The following is a 26,679-nucleotide window of genomic DNA, read 5'->3' on the forward strand; positions in this document are numbered from 1 at the left end:
TTATTGAAATTGGAATGAGAACTTGTCTTTCTTAGCTGTCATCACATTTTACACTTTTCCATCTACCCATGAATACTTTTTTGGTGGAATTTAACTTAATTCTTTGTGGCTTTGAGATTTAAATAGAGAATAAAAAATTACATCTAAATTCATTGTTGCTCTAATCAACCGTCAATTACTATAGCCTCAGCATGGTTTTGTCTGGGTCTTAATTATCATTCAAGTTTGGAAGTTTCTTGTCAAATTTTTTCTAAGTTCAGCACCCAAAATCAACTGGTTTATAAAATGAATCAGTTTAATTCCAGAAATGTTCTAAATAGGAATAGCTTGCCATATTTATCTATAGAAATAATTTAATGTATTAAAATTTGGAGATCTTAGATAATGTTGGTTTGTATGATGTCTAATAAATACATAAACGCAAGCTTATTTATTCAACATGGATCTGTTTTATTAGGGGAAGCAAAAGTTTAGTGAAGGAGACACGTACTTACATTCTCTATGCATAGAGAACGTCAAACTTTATCCTGAGATTGTGGCTTTATGTAAATACATTGACAACTATGTCAACTCCGTGATGTTGTATATTTGGACAAACATCATCTTTAAGTCAATTTACCCTCTTTTACCCCCTCCTCTGTAGCCACTTCTGTTACTGCCTTCAATAAGTCATCTTTACAAGGTAAGACATAGGAATCAGTAGAAACAAATAATAAAATGAAATCTCTATTCCTATTGGGTAAATTGAGAATAAACTTCTAATTTTGCCTGTTTTCTTAACATTACTAATGTGCACATTGTATAAGAGATTTTAACTTAGAAAATCTATGTGTTTTATTTCCTGAAAAATAATTTATAAGGCCCTCCTTGATTTCTGAATTTAATACAATTACATTTCAATAATTGTTTTAAATTAATATTACCCTAAGAATGAGAGGAATATATTCTTGACTCTCAGACAAGAAAAAATGATTTTGCTAGGATCTTTATTGGGTACAAATGCTGATAGTTTGGTGATACCATGAAAGGATATTAGATTATTTCCATTAAACAATTATTCATAATAATCAGGGTATTTTCATATAGCAAATTTTTACAGCCATTAAATTGTTTGTGAATATTTTGTAATAACTTGGGAAATGGCTTATACTAAAATTAGCTTTTAAAGCATTTTAATGTATTTAATACAGTTGTAAAAAAAACTTTAACATGAAATTTCTGAAAAGAAATATATAAAAAATTTTTATAGTGGTTACCTTTGCATGTTATGGCTATGGGTGACTTTTTTCATCTTTCTTTTCTTTATATTACAGAATTTTATAATGGGAATGTATTACTTTTATAGTGAAAACTTTATTAAACATAGCCAATAATAATAAAGTGTAGAAGTCTTCTTTCCCCCATTAAAAAAGGATAGGCTCAGATAATTGATTACTGTAATAATTACCACCCTACTAAAAAAAATATAATAAAAACACAATAAACTGTACACATTTTGTGTTATTGGAATCTTCTTTCTTTCCCCACTTCCAATTTTCCCATAGCACAATGAGCCTCTCAATTCCAAGAACTAAGCCCACATAAGTAACAGTATAATTATTTATTATTTGTGCCTATCATGAATACTAGCCTAATCAAAGGAGTTGAAATTTCGTATGATCTTAAAGTGTGTACCGGTTGATAATCAGAAGGCAGGTATTTTAATTGACACCACATTGATTGTCAAGCTCATTTGACAAGCAGATGAGGGAAATATCTTTATCTGTCTGGATCTCACCGTCCACTTCTATGATAATAAAAAGGTTGGAAAAAGTTGTCTTTGTGGTTCTTTCTGGCAACATTCCATTACTTGTACTTGGCTTTTGCTCCGAACTTTGCCATTTTCTACATACATGACCCAAAGCAAATTCCATAATCTTGTTGGCCTTATTTTGAAGATGTTGAATGCATTGATTGCTAACAACCCTTCCAACCAAAAATGTATGTGGCTTCTTTAGAGCATTAAATGTTATGAACATAACATTATGACAGTGGAATAGGAAATTAAGAAAGCTCCTTTTAATGTCAGAATCTACAAGGTCAATCTAATAGCTATAAGTGCCTCTGCCTCCTAATTTTGTCAGATACTATCAGAAGGCTTAGAACTTTGCATGCCATTCCTGATAGCCGCTGTTCTGGAAAAAGGAAACTGCAGTAGTTGAGTTGCTTTCTAAGTAAGTTCCAGCCCTTGTTTGTCTTAGTGTTTAACTTTGACATGCAGTGATCCCTGACACAGAGCATTAAGTGAGGAATTAGGGGTTAGCTGCTGTGAAGGATGACTGGTGCCTGAAAATTACTTTACCAAAAATAGCTATATGGAATACTCTGGTTATATTTATTGCACTGTATCATCATGTGAATTTTCCATCCACTGTTCCAACTAAATTTAATTGTATATCTGTATTCAATTAGTGGAGGCTTCTATCTTAAAGTGAAATAAAATTCTATCTTAAAGTGCTACTGCATATTTAAAAAAAATAGAGGTATTATAAATAATCTTTAAATGGTTACCATTTCCAGTTCTACCATTTAATGCCTATGAGTTATTCAAATTCTCTGGTCATGTGGGTCCTCATATATGTGATGGGGTGATACTACCCACTTCCATTTCTTTACATCCCCAAATTTAGAAAAGGAGCTCAGAATGATAACTTATAATACCATGTTTCCCCAAAAATAAGACCTAGCCAGACAATCAGCTCTAATGCGTCTTTTGGAGCAAAAATTAATATAAGACCTGGTCTTATTTTACTATAACACCCAGTCTTAATAATATATAATATAATATAATATAATACCGGGTCTTATATTAATTTTTGCTCCAAAAGACGCATTAGAGCTGATTGTCCAGCTAGGTCTTATTTTCGAGGAAACACGGTATCTACCTCATAGAATTGTTCCAAAAAATAAATTAGATATGTAAAAAAAAATTTAACCATAATATGCTATCCACATGTTCATTATTAGTTGTTAGCTTTGCCAGTAAACTCATTGTACCAAATGCATACTGCTTATTTAAGATTTGAAGCATCAGATTCATAAAGTTTTATTTTGTGAAATACAGTTCTCTAATATGTTATTAAGGCATATTCCATAAATATTGTTATTGGCATTAACTATCTTTGCTTTCCTGGACTAGCCCCTACTTGTTATAATTTAATTTTTTGAACATTTAAGTAAAAATACTATACATTTACCCCTAAGTGTTACTTCAGCTATATCCTATTGGTTTCAATATACAGTACTTTGTTTCCTAGATCACTTACATTATATTGTGATTTACCATAAAACCCACATATTTCTTAGTAGAGATGTTTCTAAAATGTACAGATCCCCCTCCTTACCTCTCTTTCTCTCTTTTTAAATTTTCAATTTATTTGTTGAATAAACCAGGTCATTGGTCTTATAGTTTCCCACATTCAGAATGTTGCTAATTGCATCTTGTGATGCCACATAACATGTTTCTCTATCCTATTTCCTATAAATTGTTAAATCTAGAATCTTGATCAGATTTGAATAAGATATTTTTGCAAGACTCCTTCATAGGTGGTATTGGGTACTTTCATTAGCAAACATGTAATGACAAGTTATCTTTTTTGATGTTAGCCATCAATAATTATTGCCTATGTCTTAGTTAATTAGGAGTTGAAAAATGGTCATAATCTATTGCAAACATTCCTTTAATTATGAGTTGAGATACTTCTAAAAAAGCAAATTTCTCCATGTCAGTTATTTATCTATTTAGGTAGAATTCATTCAGAAAAGGCAGGATAAATGTGTAATGTTTTTTTTCCATTCATCAGTTTTTTAAATACTGGTTCCCTAGCATTACACAAAGGTAAACAATGAGGATCAGGGTTTTTTTAGTGTCACTGTGAATGCATGGAATTAAACGTATGACATATGTTTCAGTTTGTCGCATTATTTTTATGGTACCCAAATTGTCTGGATTTCTGCCAGTAGAAGCCATATGAGATTGGTTCTGTAGCCTTTTTAAAATGACCCCAGTAGATATTGATTACTTTCTCTCTGGTAGGATTAGATATTCCAGGCTCATCCTGCACGTCCCTTGATATCAACAAAGACTCAAACATTCTTAAGCAAATATAGTTTGAAATGGTATTTAAAGACAGTCTGGGTCAGGGTGACTCAGCACTCATGGATTTGTCATTGTTTGTAGGCCATTTCAGTTGACATTAAGAAATGCTTTTTGGAAAATGTATATACATATGCAACTTTGAAGTTTGGCATTTACCATTCTGATTAAAATGTGATTTCTCACTTTCGGCCCTATTGACATTTGGGGTCAGGTAATGCTTTGTTGTTGAGGGGCTGCCTTGGGTATTTTAATATGTTTAGTGACATCACTGGCCTCTACCCAGTAGATAACCAGTAATGAATTCTCCTCACCCTGCCCCTATTTGTGGCGACCGGAATTGTCCCCAACAGTGTCAAATGTCCTCTGGGGATGGGGGTGGGGGGTTGACAAAATCACCTCTAGTTCAGAATCACTGGATTAAAGAAATAACGTTTATGTAATAATTAACAAAGTACTAAGTAACTATAATGAATCAGGTTTTGGATAAAATATTTCATGATATTTTAGCTCTAAGACAAAGTTATTCAAAATAAACAAAGGGACAAACTATATATAGCAACTGCATATCTCATTTAATTCAAAGACCCCTTTTTACTTCGAAATGCTGGTAACTGTTTATGGAACTCAGACTCTGAGTCACAAAGAATTGAGTTTATGTTGTATCTCTGTCATTTCCTGATTATCGGCCCTGAATAAGTCTCTTAGTTTCTCTAAGCTTCAGTTTTCTCCACTGTGAAACAGGAATAGTAATACTAAATTTACCTGTTGCTTTGAGAATTAAATAAGATATAAAGTGCCTAGCAGACTGCATGGTTCATAGTAGTTTTTATAATTAGATACATTTTTCAAAGGAAAGTAATTGAGAGAAACCTTGGAGGTGAACATAACAACCCTGTGTACAAAAAAGAAGATGCTTTTCTTCTATTTTAGAGTCCTGCCAAATATCACAAAACTTAGACATTATGAAGGAGAAAGAAAACAAAGGTTTTTTCAGCTTTTTTCAACGCAGTAAGAAAAAGCGGGATCAAGTAAGTATTTTCTTCTGTATCTAATCTGTTTTTAATTGCATGTGCTTTTTATCTTGAATTTGCATATAGATTTTTGCCTTTCTTTTCTTGCTTAGACTGCAAGTGCCCCTGCAACCCCTCTCGTAAGTAGTAATCGCCCAACTTTTACGAGATCCAACACCATTTCCAAGACCTACGTTTCAAACACCCTGCCATCGGATATACCCAAGAAGAGACGGGCTCCACTGCCTCCAATGGCTGCCTCTCAGAGCGTACCCCAGGATCTTGCTCACATCCAGGAGAGGCCGGCTTCTTGCGTGGTAAAATCCATGAGTGTGGATGAAACAGATAAGGTGCGGAATTTTGTTTTGTTTCTTTTTAGGCTATGGCAGGGGACCATCTCTTTTTCCTCTTATCTAACTTGTTGTTTTTTTTTTTTTTTTCCCCTATAGGCTACAAATAAGGTTAGTAACAGTTACTAGTGTAATAAAGTGAATACATAGTAGTTACTACTAGGATTGGTAGTTGGAAGAGATTCTCTATTATACGTACAGTTCTGCAATGTAGTTAAGAATAAATAGGTCAATTTTAAGTAGCTTTCACATTCAAGCAAATAAATCATCCATATACCATAAAGTCCTGGTCTACTAGTAATAGGCCAACTTTTTTGAACAGCACTTTTTTTTTTTTTTAACAGCAACATGATTTTTTGTCACTTTCATGGTTTTCTGACTAGATTTATCTTTTTGGACCTGACTGAGATTCTCACGGGAGATATTCTGGTGTGTGCCTGGTACATACGAGTACATTACTCTATAGTTTTTTTTTTTTTTAAAGAAATCTTTTTATGTAGAATATATTGCTGTTACTTTTATATACTTTTATGTTCAAAGCACTATTCTAGGTGTACTTTTCCCCCAAACTTTCTTATTATTGCTCCTCTTCAATCCCAAATTTCCCTGGAGTATGCTGTTTTGTAGAAATCCATTTGCAAACTACTTTTCATGCCCATAAAATCTGTTGTTTCATTGCTTTTTTCACGTAGATTATAAATGAAGTTTGAAGTAAATGTGATTGAACATGAGGCCACATATTTTGTTGCTTGTAATCAGATAAACAACTGAAGTAACTTTGAGATATTTGAGATACTGAGAAGTTTTCTTGTATCCAGTTGAAGGGTTTCGTTTCCCCCTGGGAAGCTTATTAAATTCAATGCTGAAGTAATTTCATTCTTCCCAACAAACTAATAAACATTTCTGTGCTTCCTTAACGAATAAAAAGGTAACTGTTGTTGTAGTTGTAATTTATACACGGTCATATGTGTCTTTAGAAAGTAAATAGCAGCTCAAATAGATAAAAATGAACAAAAAAATGCTTAAACTTAGTAGCTACTTGGAAAACCATCTATTAAGCTGTCTTTTTATTTCTATTAAGATTCTGGTGTCTAATGGTGGTGATATGAAATCTCATCTTATAGATCAGGAGGCTAATTATTTTTTCAAATGATAGAATCATTTACTAACAAAGTTTTCTAGGGTTAACTGCTTAGTTGTCAGGTGAACTGTCACAGAACAGCTGATTCTTGGGTTGTCTTAAAATATGTGTGGTGGTGCATTAGTCAGGCAAGATGAATCTTATTCAAAGATGCAGAATGTGAAGATTCTGGCATGCTTGAGCCTGAGTAAGAAACAGAGATTGAAACTGAATGAGGTAAGCAGAGGCCAAGTGAGGGTCCCCAAAGACTCATTTTGTGGTTGTAACCCTATTACATTTCTTCATAGTAAGTCATAAAAGAGATTTTTCAGGATTGTTTTCTATTTTAAATTACCATAAAACTACATTATAACAGTAAAAAATATTATGCTCTTGAGTAGCTGTCGAAGTCTATCTTTTTCTTTATATGGATAAATCTTAGCCGGTACTCACAAATTTTTATTCCAGCTGTCCTAATCCAATCTATTGCAGCAGTCTTCCTTTGTGCTTGGTTCCCAGAGGTCTATGTTGTCATTCTCAGAGCCTGTTCCTTAAAATTCTAGACTGCGCTCCCAGTGACCTCACCAAAACCTGTTTCTTTTGATTCTCACCCTCGGCTCTGTGACCAGTTGATGCCCCCATGTTAAGTAATCTTTTGCTTAGTATGTTGCCTTTGGCAAACTAGACATCTTTATAGAGTTTCCTAATTATTCTTTTCTTTTGATCTGAACATCTGGATAGTTCTTTGATGTATTGTTCAGTAGGGCCCAGGATTATTTGTTTTTCCCTAGAGAAGCTGAAGAACCATTTTCTAAATTTATTCATTATAAAAATTATTCACTATTAGGCTGTGGTTCTGTTTGTGAGTGTGTGTGTCCACGCACAGAGCACCATGTGTTCCTGTGAATGCATGCCTTCCTGGACCTCTCAGGCTTGCTTACATCAAGTATGACCCAAAAGTTAAAGAAGTAATAGACTGCCCCTCAGTCTTGATTTTTCTCTTTTCTTTGGTTTTTATTATCTTCTGATATCTCAGCTCTCTTTTATTGTTCCTCCCTCCCCCTTGGCACAACTATCCTTTACACATTTTATAAATTTGGAGGCACCTAAATCCATGGTCTTAGCCTATATTTATTGTACTCTTTCAGAGAAAACGTCTATTCTTTGCTATCTACTGTCATGGTTTGCGTAAGTATCCCCCCAAAAGATGTGTCTCAATCCTAACTCTCAGTACTCTGTGAGTGTGACCTTATTTAGAAATAGAGTTTTTTGCAGATGTAATCAAGTTAAGGATCTAGAGATGAGGTCATCCTGGATTTACATTGGGCCCAAATCCAATGACTGGTGTCCTGATAAGAAGAGAAGACAGGGGTGCAGATACCCATCGGAGGAGGCCCTGTGGGAATGGAGGCAGAGATTGGAGTTATGCTGCCACAAACCAAGAATTCCAGGAGCCACCATAAGCTGGAAGAGGCAAGCAATGCTTCTCCCCCAGAGCCTTCAGAGGGCTATGCACTGCCAACACCTTCGTTTCAGACTTCTGGCTTCCAGAACTGTGAAAGAATAAATTTTTGTTGTTTAAAGCCACCTAGTCATAGTAATTTGTTACGACAGTTCTAGGAAACTACATCGATTTTATAATTCCAATCCCAATATTTTTCCAGTTGCATTTGAGCTCACAGTTGCTTATTGGACTCATCACTGCTTGGAAATCATCATATTTAAAGTCACACTCACCTTTTTTTTTTCTCCTCCCATATTGAAAACTTCGAGATCAACTTTGATGCTTTTTTTTTCCTTTTTCTTTTCACATCCAATTAGTGAGCAATCCTTCATTCAGTCTCCTTTTTTAATGTCTCTTTGTCACTTACTTCCATTCCCTCTGCTGAAGTCATATTTTAGAGAAGTCCAGGGCAGAGAGTGAGAAGATCAGTACTCAGCTTGTCTCTCCACTTCTTGTCCTCATAATAGAAAGAATGTGGCAAGTTACTATATTTGTACTTTATAATTATCACTTCCCAATTCAGAGGCTTTGGATAGCTGGCTGTTACTCTCTGAGCACTCAGGGTCCTCTACAACCTAATCACAATTTTTAAGGGAGGGCTCTACCCTTTGTTTCTTTTATTTCCCTCCCTCCCTCCTTTCCTTCCTTCCCAGCTTGATTGACGTATAATTGATAAATAAAATTGTAAAATATTTAAAGTGTACATTGTGGTGATTTGAAATACGTGTACACTGTGCAAGAATTCCCACCATCTAGTTAATTAACACATCCATCACCTCATGTGTTTATCCTTTTTGGATTTTTTTTTTTTTGGTAAGAACATTTAAATTCTACTCTCAGAAAATTTCAATTATGTAATACAGTATTGTCAACTGTAGTTACCATGTTTTACACTCGATCCTCAGCCCTTATTCATCGTACAGCTGAAAGTTTGTCTCCTTTACCATCCTCTCCCTGTCTCCCCCGCCCTTTTGCCCCTGACAACCTTTTCTACTCTGTTTCTACAAGTTTGACTTTTTTAGATTCCACCTATGCAGTATTTGTCTTTCTCTGTCTGGCTTTATTCACTTAGTGTAATGTCCTCAGGCTCCATCCATGTCACAGATGACAAGATTTCCTTCTTATGGCTGAATAATGTGTATGTGTATGTGTCTGTGACATCATCTTTATCCATTCATCCATACGTAAACACTTAGGTTGTTTCCATGTATTAGCTATTGCGAACATGATGCATTAAACATGGGAGTGCAGGTATCTCTTCAATATCTTGTTTTTTGTTTCCTTTGGATAAATACCCAGAAATGGGATTGCTGGGTTATTTGGTAATTCTAGTCCTAATTTTTCGAGGAACCTCCGCATTGTTTTCCATAGTGGCTGCACCAGTTTACATTCTGCCAACAGTTTACCAGGGTTGCCTTTTCTCCACATCCTTGCCAGCACTTACCCGCTGACGTTCTTGATGATAACCACTCTAACAGGTGTTGTGTGATAGATATCTCATTGTGGTTTTGATTTGCATTTCCCTGATGATTAATGATATTGAACACCTTTTTAATGTACCTGTTGGCCATTTGTGTATCTTTGGGAAAATGTAAATTCTGTTCTTCGTCTTATTTTTTAATTGCATTTTTTTTTTTTTTTTGCTATTGTGTTGTATGAGTTCTTTATGTATTTTGGATATTAACCCCTTTTCAGATATATGGTTAGTAAATATGTTCTCCCTTTCTGTAGGTTGCCTTTTTTGTTGTTGGTGATGGTTTCTGTTGCTGTGCAGAAGCACAATTTTATTTTTAAACTTTAATATCTCATCATGTTCAATATGCTGTTAACTTTAACAAGATTTGACTTGTTACTCATGCAAAATCCTCTTTCCTATCCTTTCCGAACAGAGTGCCCCTCAGCTCCATCTTCATTCCTACTAAGCCATTTAAATCACACCTCTTCTTTTTTTTTTTACCTGCTTCATGGAGAATTTGTTAAAGATTCAGTATAGAGTGTTCTTACTTTCTTTGACTTTGTCTCTCTTGTCCTTTTTAAAATTTTAATTTAGGGATACATAGAGGTGTTATATGATACATATTTCTAAAGATAAAAGGGAGAATACAGTGAAAATTCTCTTTCCCTACCCTGCCCCTAGCCAAATTCTTTTGTCTAGAGGCAACCACTACTAACAGTGTCTTGAGTATCCTTCCAGATATAATCTATGCATATATTCAAGCCAATATTCATGCAACATAGTTTTTTTTCGTCAGGTGGTCATATGCTACATGCACTATATTATAACACACTTTTTGGTACATGAATGATGTATTTTGGATATCCTTATCAGTATATAAAGCCTTGTTAAAGGCTGCATAATATTTTACTGATGTATATAACATGACATGGGGTAAGTACCCCACCTTGTAAAGATAAACGTCAGGGTTATATTATTGTTTAAAGCTTCTAACTTTGCTAATTTTTTCCCCTTTCCCTTTCCCCAACCAGAGGTCAGGAACTGTGTTCCCCAGCAAAATTCTGTAATATATTATATGTATGTGTTCAACTGAATTGCTAAATAAACTTTAATTATAGCTTTCACACAGCCGGGTATAGTATATACAATGAGAATGTCTGTCACACAGAATATCACTAAATTTTAGTATTTCATGTGTATATGTGATGTTTTCAGAAGTACATGGATAACTTAAAAATTGTTTACATGTACTTTATAGTAATCAGTTCAGGTAATTCTCGGCAATATTTTTTTGAGCTTTTACAGAAAAGCCAGAATTTTGGCAGGTTATATTAAAAGCTTAAGGACCGACAACTAAAATGTATTGTACATTACCTAATGTATATAAATTGTCCCCTGAATTGGAATTGTTTATATAGCCAGATGCAAATATTCAGGACATTTGGCAGAACTGTAAGTTTATGGGTGAATTTTACTTATTTTACTGTTTGCTTGTTTTAAATTTAAAATGAAAGGAGTGCAGCATAGGGGATAGAGTCAGTGGAATTGTGACAGCTATGTACGATGTCAGAGGGGGAGTAGATTGGGGAAGGGGGGTGATCACTTTGTGAGGGGTGTAAATATCTAACTGTTACATTGTTTTGTCCACCTTAAACTAATAAAAAAAAGAAGTTATATAATCAGCCAACAAATAATTACAATAGTCAACCTTATTAATAAGCTAAAAATTAAAAAAAAAAATCAAAGGTAGTCATTATCACTGTAGACATTTTTATGTCTATTCGAACAATTTAGTTTTTAATTTATAAATTTTAAAAGGCACTATTTTAAGTGATTGAAAGTAATAGCAGTCTGGGAAATAAATAAGTGGGGGAAAAAAGACAAAATCATTTCCAAGTCCATGAAGAATAATGGATACGTTCTTATCCTGTCACTTTTGTTTAGGAGATAAAGTAAACCACAAGGGTGCGCTGTTTAACAGAACTACAGAGTTATGATTTTTCTAATTTTTTTCCCCAAAGCATCCTTTAAAAAAAGCAGAAAAAAATATTGGAAATAGTTACGTTATATTAGAAATAGAAAATGCTTATCTCTTGTGGGTGATGTGCCAAAAATAATGGAGCTAGAGAGATAAATAACAGTGATACATGACAAAGTGATCTGTAATTAGCACAGTTTTATTCATTTTGAGCTTTTATTTCATTTTAGTGTTCTTTTAAGTAGTCGTTGGCTTTATGTTTGTTTTAGACAGGCTTACAGATAAGTGAGTCTATCTGTGGTTTGGAAAAATTTCTGTCCACCATATCTATTTTGTACTTTTTGGCTGTCTATAAAAATTTGCTTCATTCTTTTAAGGCATTTCTCAATACTGGCGAATTAGTGTATCTGGATAGTGATTTTGGAGCTTAAACTGAAAATAAATAAACTGAAAGTGTTCACATGAAAGGCTGTTGATTTTCTGAACTAAATTTGGCAACCAGTTTTGCAGTTTTCAAAGAGGATTCAGTGAAGATTCAAGTTAGTAAAATAATTTATGCTCACCTTTTTTTGAAACATTTCTGCATGTAAAATTATTTTATCCACCTGAAAAATATATTTTAAAGACTGCATAGTTTACTGGCACTGCTACAATGTTCTTTTCGTGTCTCTAAATTTCTCTGTGAAATGATTTCAAGCCTGTGTCATTTTCCTTATAAAGGTGGTTATATACTGTCTTCTATAGAAATGTTCATTTGGAAAAGAAAACTACCTAATTAGAAATTTTCTGGCAGTTTTCTTGGTACTTTTTGAGCATTTTGTGAATATGATTCTGCCTAAAGATTTGAAATGCCATTTGTGTCACAACATATGTCAAAGCTGGCTCATGCTGTTATTTACAGGAATCATATCACATGTATTATTGTATGCAGTGTATATAGTTATTTACATAAGATTGTCATTAATTTCACATGTGACGTTGACTTAAATTCAAAATGACTTAGAATTCTAGGATTCAAACTAAGTGCAGAAATCCAGTTTCCATACCATATCTGCAAACCAAGTGTCTATGACAAGCACACTTAATAAATACAGTTAGTGGCCAAAGGATGTCCTGGTATTATTGACACATTAGCCTTTTAAGCCTATTTACATTTGAAGAAGAGGAAGGGAGTTGGACAAAAGTTGTGGGTAATCTTAAACATAGAATTTGGGGCGGCCAGTTTGCTCAGTGGTTAGAGCGCAGTGCTCATAACACCAAGGTCACGGGTTCCATCCCCACATGGGCCAGTGAGCTGAGCTCCCCACAGCTAGATTGAAAACGACTTGACATGGAGCTGTTGGGTCCTGAAAAAACACACTGTACCCCAATATTCCCCAATTAAAAAAAAAACAAACAGAATTCACAGAACCTTTGGGCGAATTCTTCATTTCTGCACACTTGGTGTAGCTTTGCTGCTTGGAGTTATGTGTATAAATAACAGCAAGCAGCCTTTCCCGGGCTACTAGCATGCTGCCTCATTTTTTTTCAGGGTACTTGGCTTTTGGCTGAAAACACAGTAAGGGATTCTTTTGATTTGGCTTTTTATTTGATCTCATTTTGCATTTTGTTCTAGACAAACACTCAAATATTGAGAAATTGAAATACTTTGCCATCCAGTATTATGCAAGTGAAATTTAATACTTAGAGTATTACTTTTTTGAACACTGATTTGTTTTAAAAAATATTTGACATGGTTCATCTTTTACCCAATTATATCTTTTAATATTTCTCATAGGTCACAGCAAATGAGATGATAATTGTCATATGTTTTTGAAATGTGCAGGTATATATTTGGTCTTAGTTTCCCTTAATGAATTTTAATCTAGTTTTAGGCAGCGTCATTAAGGTGGTTGTAATAGAGCATGTATTTGTAATCTTTAAGAAATATACCTTTTAGTTTTTTCTGCAGGTTATCACACAACATTTGATTTTCCCCTCCACTTCCCACTTATATTTATTATATAGAAAGTGGACCACACATATAATTCTACAATTGCCTAGGAACAGTGGTTGCCATAGCATTTTCAGTTTGATATACAAGATACAGCTGTCTATACTTCCAAAAATATGACTTGTTTCATTCAGTAGAGAAATGCACCAGCACAGTATAATATTTAATCTGTTTCCTCTTTTAAGGTTTTCCCAGATATCAGATATACTTTGTCATTGTAGATTTCATCATATTTTCGAAGGGTCATAATCACAATAGCAAAAGTAATGACTTATGCTTATGTGTCACTCACTAATGTTCCAGACAAGGTTCTAAGCGCATTACTCAAAAATTTGCTTGAGCCATTATTTTTTCAGTTTCTCCCACCTTTACCTCTGACCAGGATGTAAAGAACTATGTTCATTATAAAGTTGTTAAACTTTAAAGAACAGTACTATTCAAAGAACAGTAGGTTATTTATGGAATTAGTGTGGGTTTCTCTTCCTTTTACTAGTATACAAAAGTTGTGCCTCTCAAGTGCATACTGAGTTAACATAATATCATTGAAAATAATCAGTGTTAGTTTTTCTTTACAAGTTTTCATAGTATAAAGTTTATTTATTCTTTCTACGACTGATATTTGGAATCTCTTGGGGGAGACATGCATTTTCTCCGGTAACTAGTGTGTATTAACAGAGGTCAGGGCAGAGAGAAGCAGGCCTGTTTCTGGAGTCACAGTGATGAAAACTGTGGGGTCACTAGGATAATGCCTGCCATACAGCCTTGACTCGCTTTCTGGGGTGAACTGAGTTGGTCCCAGTTTGTTCCCTTAATTGCTACTTTACTCTGGTAGAGGTGCTAAGCTCAGTTAACCTGCGGATGTGTAGTTGTTTCTCCCCTGCCGTGAGCCAGCCACCTTTTTGTCTTGATCACTAGGACCAGAGAGAGCCACGGTTGCCACCATCTTCTGTCCTTTGAACTTGATCCTGAGCTCTGATTTCCCTGGTTCATCTTGTCTTTCTTTATCCAAGATGTACTACGGAGGTAGGCCCTCATCTTTGGGCATTTAAAAAATGTTATAAGTAAGGGGCTACCACTAATAAGACTTGGTTATATACTATCTCAAAGTATTGTAGGGTCGATGAAATGAAAGCACAGATGGTCTCGGGAAGAGAAATGTAGAAACTTCGCAAGGGTATAACACAGGTTCTAAAGTTTGTATATTGTTTTTTCTGATATGAATGGAGAAGGATGGAAAGGAGTTACATTGTAGCAGAAGAAGCCCTAAACTGGCTTCAGAGATAGTGTTAGAGGAGTCTACTAATAGGTCCATTAAATTCTTCTTCGTTATTGTCATTTTTCTCATTGTCTTCTTCACCTTCTACCTGGAACAAGCCATTGAATTTCTTTATAGCTTGGGTTGCTCCTCTGTAGAATAAGGTTTTGTAACTAAATTTTCAAAAGTCTCTTTCAACTCTAGTATTATAAAATTATTTTATTCTTTTGTTGTCATTTATAATTGACCTTTAACAAATGAAAGTACTTTGTTGTGTAGACCTTTGGTTTGGTCAGTATTGACCAGATATTCCTGGTATTACTTTCCTGAGAATTTTTAAACCCGAAAGTACGGTAGCAAAATAAAACTTTGGCAGTCTTCTCTCTCAACTCTTGAATGTAACACAAAAATCAACACAAGTGCTTTGAGCATCACTGAAAATAGGTAGAAGATACAAAGTTTGAGAAAGATCTGCTCAGGTGGAAGAGTTTGTTAACCAGAGGATACAGATGTTATTATTGACTAATGATGACATTAAAACTAGGTGATTTTGAGAGAAATCTAGTGGTAAGCTCGGTCACTCAGAATATTCTGCAGGAATTTAATTTTAGTTAGTAACCCCATAAGGTACAAGTTACAAGTGGTCATCATAAGACACCATAAGACATAAGTGGTCACCATAAGACATCATGATGACACAAGGTGTCATCATAAGACACCTGTAAGTGAATCCAGCTCTAATCGCATTGCTGCCTCTCATAGAATTTATTTTGGCAGATTGATAGGAATACCCTTAAAATTGGCATACTAGGTGACTGCTTAGTAGTGTGGATTTAAGAGCTCTAGGCCCATTTCTCCTTTCCGTAATTATAGTCATCTGGTACCTAAAATGTCACCCCTATTTCTTACATCCCTTCACTTTAATGTGATGTGGTTTTTCTTAGTCTAAGTTGACCTACACAGGCTAAGATTTTCAGTGCTATCAAAGAAGGATTTTAAAACATGTTTATATAGAGGACAAGAAAATAGAATACATAAATTCTATTTTGGGGGAGCTGGAAGGAAGTACTAACCAAAGGGGAAATGGGTATAGAACAAGGAGACTCAGGGCAGCAAAATTAAGGCGATTCAGGGCCCCACAAAAATATAACATTTTATTTAAAAAACCATCATAAACAAAGAAAGAAACTGGCACATATGTTTTCATCTCATGTAAGCCAAAATATGCATGCATGCAGGTGTATGTATAAACAAATATAAAAGATATTGTAAAAGGTTGGAACCAAAATGTCTATGAGGTAACCCATATTTGTTGGGGTTTACAGTGATTTATTTTTCCTCATCAAGGTATGCATTGTTTACATCTCATACGACATTGTGCTAATTTTATGATCAAATTAATAAAACTGATTTTATTGTGATAAAAAAACTTTTCCTTCACAGCTATGCCTATTTTGCAAATTTAAAACAATACCTCACACTTCTATATTTCATTTGTTATATTACAATTATATGTTTTGAAGTTTAAGAAGATTGATTTTGTTGTCTTAAGTTGTACAATTATTTTAGAAAGAATTCTTCCATCAAGAGTTAAAAGAGTTAACTTGTGACCTTCAGTTCTATGAATGTTTAGTCATTGAGATATGATTCAGAGTAAATTAGCGTAAAGCTAATGTCAATTATAAGATACTTTATAATATCTCATAGCATTTATTGAGAACGTCCAAGTTGAAGGATAATACAAGTTTGTTCCTTAAGAAGAAGAAAAATATTTGAGTTGTAAGACAATTTTAAGGGACTGCCTAGTTTCTTTCCTTTAACCTTAACCCTTCCCACATGTGAAAATCACATTATAAACGGAAATAAAAACCTAAAATCTTGTAATAGAAACATTTAACAATGTCATTGAAGTTGAACCACTGCATTTCCATCTCTTTATTCAATTTGTTTCTTATTTTTTCTGTTTGTATTCTTTCATTTAACTCATATATCTAGAATATAATTATTTCAATGGTCTACAGCTTATAATTTATGATTAATAAATGATCTAATAACTAGTACAGAGCTAGTACTCAGTAAATCTATTGAATGCTATACAATTCTATTTTCTTCAGCTAAATTTAGTTTCATTTTGAGCCAGTGAATTCTGATCTGGGTGTGAATTCTCAGGGATTAGCTTTCTGGCATGGTTTTTAACTTGACCTTGCCACTTTCATTAGTGTATTTTTTTTTCTCTGTGCAGTATTTTCCTTTTCACAGACCATAAAATTCAGTGATATGCATTCCTGTTAGAGGTGCAGTTTTTGCTAATGGCAAATACACTTAGTGACTCTAACTAAAGTAAATAATTGACTATCTCTAATTATTAACCAAAGTGTTTTTCCCCTAGTAAGTAGTAAACTCTCTGTTTTCTTGTTTTGTAAACTCTTTGGACTTAAAAATAATCTCAACTCCTTTTTAAAAATTTCAGTTGTAATTCGACCAAAGGAAATGTATCCCAAAGGCAGGGGTTTTCAAGGAATAAAAAAGGGCACTGTAGATAATTAGCAAACAGATTGATTAATGACAGGAGTATCTGTTTTGTTCTCAGGAGTGATATTAGTATTCGTGTTCAAGGAAAGAGCTTACTGTGTATTTCTTGTTGCTACAGACATTTCCAAGCATTTCTTTCATTTGAGTTCACATTAAATTTAGAAACATTTCAAATGTATATACCATAATACACATCCATGTGTCCATCATAAGATTTAAGAAGCTGATGTTAAATCTTTAGGTTTGATTAAATCTCTGTAAGGTGTGATGAAGCTGCCTGAGGTGACTGACGGGTTGAGTTCTTCCCCACACTGGGTTACACACGGTGCTCGTGCGGGTCCCTGGATGGTGGGCCCTGTTGGGGTTTTAAGAGTGATGGTAACTGAGACGGGCTCTCATAGGGCTCCCACCACTACCATCCCTAAAGAAAACGCACAGTTTTGGAACAAGCACCTCCTTTCATCCATACTTTTTACTCTGAACTCTACATTATCACTACACTTGCTTATTTTATTGACAGATCTCTTTTACATACTTTAGGCAAATTATGTGCAATAATATTAGCTGATAGTTAGAGCATGTTCCGTGTGCCAGGCACTGTGCTAAGTTTTCACACATCGTTTCACCTAAGCATTGACCCCTTTGGGGGTAGGTACTCTTTCTTTTCCCACTTCATAGAGGAGGAGGCTGAAGGTTGCAGAGATCATAAATGTTGTGCTCCCTGGTTCAAGCCCTGGCATTGTCTCCAAAGCTCTTTTGTTTGGTAACCATTACACTGGGCTGCCTTCCAACTTGCAAACCCTCTGGAAGCCTCTCTTCAGTTTGACAAACTCACGCTCCAAAATACTGGGTAGCTCAACCCCGACTAATGCAAGAGTAGAACTCTTGGGAGACTATTAGGAGCATGCTCCTGAAGTACACAGGAAAAACGAGGGTGTAAGAATGGTTCTGGTTAGGCATTGGTGGTCTTCTCTTGCCTTTTCTCTTCTTTAACTTTGATAGGGGAACTCGTGAGGTGTTTACTGAAATATAATAACTGTGGTAGTTTAGTAAGTCTGCTTACTAGCAGTTATTCTTGGTTTAGGAGCCTGTTCAATATTGTATGTTAGGTGAGTATATTCTACTCATATCCCTCAGTACACCCAAGTTTTCTTGGCTATAATCAATTTGGAAACATCTAGGTCTTCTGACTTAAACACCATTTGTTTTTCTGCAGGCTTTTACCCAAGACAGGGATGTTTTCAGTAGATATAGAACATCCGTTTGTCAGGGCCAAGAGGTTCTTAACATCTTTGGTCTTAATAGTGATGTTTTTAGTTAACACTAAATGACTCTAAGTTTGATTTTTATTACCTTAACTTTCCTTGGCTGCTGCTTAGCTGAAATTCTTTTCCAACAGTGTTTTTAAACAAACACAAAACAGCGCTTGCCTGTCTGCCTTAAGGGACAATAAGAAATATACAGTAAGCTCTTTCCTTGAATACTAACACTAATACCACTCATGAGGACAAAACTGACACTCCTGTCAATAATTAACCTGTTGGTAATTATCTAAAGTCACCTTTCTTACTCCTTGAAAACTCCTGCTTTTGGCCCATCTTACATCAGTTATTAAATTTACATGTTTGTCATAAGCTTAGTAAGTTTTAGCCATTAATTACAGCATGGAATCTACTTTGACAGGTCACATAGTCTACCTGGTATCACTCGGTGACAGTTACGCTCTCTTCCCCTAATGTTTTTGTTCTTAGTCTTGATCCATTTGCTGCTGTAGAAATATATGTCCATTTACTTTCATGATACACCCATACAACATGGTACGGGGTGGAGGGTAAGTCTTACAGAATAAAGTTAACAGAACATGTGCTACACCAAAATATTCATGGCTTTTCCCTTCTAACATGTTATTTCATCAACTGTCTTCATAAATGTTATTGAATTATTTTTTAGTGTAGTAAAACAGAAATCTGTTTTTTGACAAATTTTAAATTCTTTATCCATAGAAATATAAGTGTCCTGCAAAAAGCTAGTTTAGTTTAAGACCTCTAGGGTGATAAATGAAATATGAGGCTATTTTTATTCTGTATTTGAGTTATGGATAGGTTCATATAAATTTGTGAGTCTTTGTATATAAATGTCTCCCTTTTTTATTTCTATGCTGTCTGCTTTATTATATTATAACCAAAATTTAAGAGCTCTAATTCTTAAACAGATAGTATTGTCTGAAAAATTCATGTGTGACTGCTTTTATCGGATAATAGCAAAGACCAATAAATTACAGTGATTGGGAATCTGACTTAAAGGGGAAAACAGGTTTTAATCATAGACCTCATGAAAGCAATCCGTTAAACCATGGCAAACAAGTTTTCATCATGGAACTAGGAGAAAAATGCTGCCATTACTTCATACATTGAGCAATTATTGATCACCTACTGTGTTCTTACTGAAGAACTAATTCTGTGACAGGAATGAGGCATGCTTCAGTAGGGTTTTACAGAAGTAAATTCATCAAGAAAGAAAATGACACCTACTGTCTTCAATGTTTAGATTAATATTTTAAAGAGCAAAGTGCCACATTGTTTTAGGAGAATATTTGGTCATCTCTCTAATATTGCTGAATTTGTTACTTTTAAAAATAGCAAGTGAAAGTTTTGGAACGCAGAGATATCTCAGGAAGAAGGTTTTTCTTTAAACTTCATATTCTACTCAAGATGACATTTATATAGGGTCCATCTATCACTCCATTTCTTAGGTAATTTATAACCAAGGGCCCTTCTCCTAATTATTTCAAAAGTCCAGATAACAACTAAGGATCCACCCGATTGCCCATGGAGAGGTAGGAGTGACCCTTACATTTCATCAGAATTGGCTTTAGTGATTCTGAATCAAAATCTGGGTTTGGGTGGCAGCTTAATTCTTTTCTTGCTGGATTATGGAGAGATCTGAAGTGTTCTGGAGGACGGACGAGAGTAATGAGGATGGAGGAGGTTGGTGGCTGCAGTTATTTACCAGTTGGTGTGGCAGAAGTTTAAAGGTGGGACTACAATAAGGGCAGCCTGGAGCCACCCTGTCCCACCCTTGTTAAGAGGAGTTATCCTTATTGAGAGCTGTGTGCATCAAGTGCCTGCCACCTTGGACCTCACTGTGCTGCTTTCCTGTGCGATGACCTGCTTTCTTCTTTATACGTAACACAGTGGTGATGATGACAACTAACTCACATTTTTCTCTTTGGGGGCAGGCTTCCTTTCTTCTCTGGAAGAAATATTACAAAATTACAAAATAGTCAAATTTGCTTTGCTATATTTTTTTTAAGTGTGTAGCAAGGCAGACAGATGGAAAGATGAACTAGTTCACTTAGTTGTATTTGCATTGTCTGGTAAATATTGGACAATGACCCAGACTTTAGGTACTCTCCTAGTCCAGGTTTATCAAGTCCTTTTATTTACAAATGGAGAGGGCGGTATTTCATTCATTCTTTCATTCATTCAATAAATATTTTTTGAGAAACTTCAATGAGCCACACATTATTCCGGAGATAACAGCAGTGAGCAAAATAGGAGAAAAAGTCCTGCTTTTATAGTCAATGCTGGTGGAAGCAGACAATAAGCAAAGTAAAGAAGCCAGCTATATGGGGTGTTAGCTGTTGAATGCTGATCGTAAAGATCGAGCTGGGAAGAAGGACTGGGAGTGTTGGGGTCAAGGAAGAACTTATTGAAAAGGTGGCATTTGAGAAATGACCTGATATTATTAGAAGAGCATTCCAGACATAGACAACAGTGCGTGCAGCCATCCTGAGATGGGAACGCTCCTGGCACATTTGAAGAGCTCCATGAAGGCTAGCGTGGCTGGAGTGGGGTGAGCCGCTCCATACTAGGAGAAGGAGCTGGTGCAAGATCTAGGGGCCAAGTCGTCAATGGCCTTAGAAGTCATGCAAGGACTTTGTCCTCTGCCAATTGGGAAACCATTAGCAGGTTTTGAACACAGGGACCTAATCTGAGTTACATTTTAACAGGATCCATTTGCTGCTATGTTGAGAAAGGACTGTAGGGAAGTGATGTGGCAGCAGAGTCCAGTTAGAAAGTTCCTGATGAATTCATACTCTGTGGTAGCAGTCGAGCTGCATGAGCCAACAGGATGGGCTTAATGCAGAGTGTGAGAGAGAGGAGATGAGGGCGACTACAGAGTTACTGGCCTGAACAAGTGGAAGAATGACGTGCTCCTCATTGAAACTGGGAAGACTGTGAGAACAGGATTATTTCTGATGGGAGAGGGGAAAGGAGAGGTTATCAGGATATTAGTTCTAGACCTGCCAACTCTGAAATAGCCTTAGACGTTAACGGGATCAGATAGAGGCCCAGGATGGAGGCATAAGTTTGGAATTCATCAGCATATAACTAATATATAAAACTAAGTGAATAGAGGAGATTACCAAGAGAGTGGGCATAGATACTAAAGAGAATATCCATGTCCAAGGACTGAGATGAAAAGCAACCAACAAAGAAAACATTTCGGATCTATACAGAGTGAGGAAAGCTGTATCCTGGAAGTAAATAAAAGAGCATTCATTCTAAGAGTGGTCAACTCTGTTCAGTGCTGCAAATAGGTCAAATAAATGAGTTCTAAGAAATAACCCCTGATTTAGTTGTGGAGGTCATTGATGACTTTGACACAAATAGTTCTCATGGACCAAAGTTTGGGTTAAGTCTGATTGGAAGGCTTCAAGTGGGACATGAGAAATTGGAGACAAAAACTATGAGTAACTGTTTTAAGCAGCTTTGGTGAAAAGGGAAAGAGCAAGGTGACACGGCCGTGGGCCAGGAGGCACTGGCCAGCCCGACGAGGCAGGATTATTGTGGGAGTCTGCTGACAGCCATAGGCCATGGGGATGTGAGCAATATCTGTGTAGATTCGGGGCCTCAAATGACCATTAGAATAGACATGCATTTTTGAAATACATTAGTACTAAAAAGAGAAAGACTAATCAAGCCAGCTCTTAATGTACAAATATTCCCTTTTTTTAATCTCTTTTCTGTCCAATATTTTCTCCAGATTTTTCTTTGAAAGTTGGTTTTTTAACTGTATTGCTTAGAACCCCTCTACATTATAATTATTGGTTTGCATGTCAGCCTCCCATCCTGGCCTAAGTTTCTTGAGAAGGACTGTGTTTTATATTTCTTTACATATCCATCTCATAACCCAGCTCTTGGCACACGGTAAATGCACCATAAAGGGTTTTTGAATGCGTGACTCTTACGTTCCATATTGCCATATGATGTGTTTGCGTAAAGGTCAGTGTCTGTCTCAAAGTTGCTTTTAATTTCCAAATAGAGATTTTGTTTGGTCATTTTGTTCTCCATAGAGTCCCTGTGGAGCAGGCATAGTGAGGACAGGCTCTTTGAAGCTCAGTACCTCATCCGTTGGGAATTCGTCTTTGAAAAGGACAAAGCGAAAGGCACCTTCCCCACCCTCCAAGACATCCCTGCCTCAAAGTGATGAAAATAGTCATATGACTGGTAATGTTCCTTTTCTCATTAGCCTCACGTTTGCATTGTTTTTTAATATAGATAGTAAAAGTGATATAGGATCTAAATCATGTCTTTTTATTAATAATAAGACAAACGTAGGCTTTTAATTAATTTTAATAATACTTAATTCCTTATTATTCTCACTTAACCACCATTTTAGAATCTGCAACATGACGAAATAAAATGAAAAAAATCATACAGCTTCGTTATCCTAATATGAGCATGTGATAATTTGTGAATCTTTTCAGAAAGATCCTGCCATTCCAGGATTGACTACATGTAGAAATGGGAATCTAAGTAGATTTTAGTTGTATCACAGCTGGACACGAAAAGGGCTTCTAACAAGGTTAGGGCTATCTCTTTGTGAATTGCATAAAAGATAACTAAGTTAAGTTACTAAGGGATTGTTTAATTTTGAATGTGACTTTGTAATAAGTTGTGTTGCTTCTGTCTTCTAGCCGGGCAGTCAGGACATGCGGTTCAGGCAGACAGTGTTTCAGAAGCAAGCTTTCCCGAGGGGCTATCCAGTCCAGGTATGACGCCTTTACTCCACAGCATGTAGTTACTGAAAAAGACCATTCGTGACAGTTGAGGAATTAATCTAGTTAAAATGCCCTGTATATGAAAGAGATACAGATGTTTTGACTCCATTTCCCAAATTGTATATGATGAAATGAAAAAATTTCCCCCTGGGTTTAGGGTATGAAACTGTGGCAGAACTCAAAATTCTAGCTCTGGTACCTTGAGTACTTTCCTTACTAGGTCTCCTGTGTTTTTTGTTGTTGTTGTAATGCAATGTCAGGTTACCAGTTAGTTATTAATCTCTGTCCTAAGCGTAATGACACATTTTGGTGTGTTCAGAAGAAAGCTTACATGAAGTTGTAAAGCACTGTTCTTTACCCAACTGTGCTAGGTGTGAATTTAATATACATAGTGTTCTAAAGTTAACAATTTGTTATCATGAAATATTTTCTATTGTCTCACTTTGGATTCTCTCCCAATAAATGAAAGTCCAGTAAAAATAAGATAATTCAATCTAATACTGATTTCTATTATTTTTAATAATAGCTATTTAGTAGCTATTATAAGTATGATAAAATTTCTTAATCCTTAGACTTAATTTGAAGTTAACTATAAATTAATATGACAGGCTAATAATGTCTAATCAAAACTAGAATATTACTATGCCAGTACTTTAGCGTGGGGATAATTTGATAAGTATGAAAATTGCTTCATATAATCGTACCTAATTTTTACAATTCGTATTCACAAATACAGGAAAAACTAAAATGCTCCTGAATCTTTAATCTTTAAGTGATACTTAGGAATTTGGGATTTTAACACATCTTATATAAGAATTCTCATTTCCTCTGTAATTAAAAATGATACCATTAGATAATTAGTAATGATTTTTTCTTAACTCCTACCCAAAATGATATCAAGATACCGTTTGTTCCAAAAAGGAAATTTACTAAATTGTATCAAACTATATAAGTGAAATACTAAGATTCTGAAGGATTAGAAAAAGATGTGACTACTTTTCAAACTCTGCTTGATATCTATTTCTTTTCCTTTTTCCCCCCTTTTACTTCTTGTTTAATGCATGGATAATTGTGAGCTAACAAATCTGATTTCTTCCGGAATGCTTCTTGGTCTCTGCTTGCCTTAACTCTGTTGTCCGAGTGCCATTTCCACAGATTTTACTTCTTTGGCAGAAGGCTCCCTTGGCCCTGGGCTCCCCAGTCACGAACAGTGCACTGTGCCCAAACAGGTGGATGAAGCCTCTCTCTCCGAGTGCGTTGGAACGCCTGTAGCATCTCTGACATGTAGGTGACCGGGCCTTTCTTCAGGTGTAAGATGAATAAAATCAGTGGCTCTGAAGGGTTTCAGATTCTCTCCTATTGGGCTTTCTGCTTTTTTGGCAAACTGTTTGAAATTTATTATTTCCAATGTGTAACTATATACATATAAAAGAATAGATATATTTTTTCTTTCTTGAACTACTCCTTTGTTACCTAGGTGTGGCTAACTTTCTGTAGTATTGCTCTTGATTTTTTATTTTGAAATTATTGGAATTATTTTGTTATCAGATGGTGAAACTTTATAGTTAGGTATTACTTGAATTTTATCAAAACTTTACTCAATTATTCAGTGTCTCAGGAAATGTCCTTATCACCTCAAACCAGTTATTTAGAACTAGTATACTATCACGCACTGCTTATAGGAATACAGAATTGTGTGGCCAATTTAAAAAATAGTTTGGCAATTTTTTAAAAATAAAATTTCAGCATTTATTTCCTATATGACCCAGCAATTCCACTCCTAGATATTTTTTCAAGAGAAATGATAACCTATGTGTATACACAAACTTCCATGTGAACTATTATGGAATTTTTATTCATTATTGCCAAAAATGGGAAACAGCCCAATGGCCGAAACTGATGAATGGGTAAACAAACTGATTGGAATACCAGTGCCTACCCATAAAAAAGAATGAATAACTAATACATGCAACAACATGTCTGAATCTCAAATGCATTATGTTAAATGAAGGAAGCCAGACGTAAATGGCTAGATGCTGTATGTTTTCATTGATATACATTCGTGCAAAGGCAAAACTATAAGTATAATGGTTACCAGAAGCTGGGGCTACGGGTGCGGTGGGGTTAATCACCAAGGGGCATGGGGGATTTTGGAGATTGATGGAATTCTTTTATATCTTGATGGTCACACAACTATATGTCTCTCTCAAAACTACATTCCAAAATCTATTCCAAAAATGATGAATTTTACTGAGTGTGAATGATACTTCAATTTTTTAAAATGAAAAAAGTAACTGTCTAGCAGCAACTACAATAGTGTCTGACACAGTGAACATTTTTTGAATGAATGAATAAAAACAGTAGCTCACCAGACTAGATTTTATTTAATATAATTATATTTTATCAAAGAGAGGTATTTGTCAATTTGCCAATTTGATCATCTCCATGAAAAATAAACAAGATAGCTAAAAGTCTCAGTGAAATTTTAAACTTTAAAAACATACAAGTAAAATGCTACATACTTACAAGAATATCTTCTAAAAGTTTAATATTTAAATTTTACTTAATAGGTATTACATTTTGTGAATTTTGAAGAATTTTTTAATTTTATTTTTTGTTTCAATTTTGCTATCCTTAGAGAGACTGAAAAACTTAAGATAAACATATTCAAATTATATAAAGCTAAGTTAGTGTAAAAGAAATTTCAATAATTATACTTATAAATGATTTTTTGTACTATTTTTAACATTTACACTTTGAAAGTTGTTATATTTTAAAACTTGACTAAGAATTTGAGCACTGTGTACTTTCAAAGTGAATATTCTTTCTTTACAACTTTAGAAGCTGAATTATGATAGTTGTGGTATAACATTTATAAAAATTATTTTTCATAGCCCTCACCCCAGTTTTTTTTTTTTATTGTAGTCCTAAAATTTTGCCATTATATAAGTCTGTTAACCCATGCAAAACAAACTTTATTTAATACTTTTCAAAGCTTAGTAGCTCATTGGGTAGTGAGCACACAATGTGATATATAGATGATATATTATAGAATTGTACACTTGAAACCTATGTAATTTTATTAACCATTGTCAACCCAATAAATTTAATTTTAAAAAATTGTGTTTCAAAGAATACAGAAAGTGAAGATACACCCTGCAAAATGGGAGAAAATATTTGCAAATATATAGTCGTTAAAGCTGCATGATGGAATTGATACCTGGGGTTCATTAAAAAAAAAAAAAAAGAGCTTAGGGAAATTTGTACTATTCTAAA

The 26,679-nt window shown here is 34.9% G+C and overlaps 1 protein-coding gene across 1 annotated transcript in view; it reads left to right on the top strand.

Moving 5' to 3' along the window:
- Positions 1–26,679, top strand: part of COBLL1 (cordon-bleu WH2 repeat protein like 1) — a 59,849-nt gene that overhangs the window by 14,466 nt on the left and 18,704 nt on the right. The window contains exons 5-11 of the mRNA XM_033111468.1: positions 644–682; positions 5,069–5,166; positions 5,262–5,498; positions 5,598–5,609; positions 22,696–22,849; positions 23,320–23,394; positions 24,577–24,687. Of these exons, the coding sequence (XP_032967359.1) occupies positions 644–682; positions 5,069–5,166; positions 5,262–5,498; positions 5,598–5,609; positions 22,696–22,849; positions 23,320–23,394; positions 24,577–24,687 (726 nt within the window). The remainder of the gene's footprint in view (positions 1–643; positions 683–5,068; positions 5,167–5,261; positions 5,499–5,597; positions 5,610–22,695; positions 22,850–23,319; positions 23,395–24,576; positions 24,688–26,679) is intronic.

The sequence above is a fragment of the Rhinolophus ferrumequinum genome, chromosome 8 (assembly GCF_004115265.2).
Source record: "Rhinolophus ferrumequinum isolate MPI-CBG mRhiFer1 chromosome 8, mRhiFer1_v1.p, whole genome shotgun sequence".
Classification (NCBI taxonomy): domain Eukaryota; kingdom Metazoa; phylum Chordata; class Mammalia; order Chiroptera; family Rhinolophidae; genus Rhinolophus; species Rhinolophus ferrumequinum.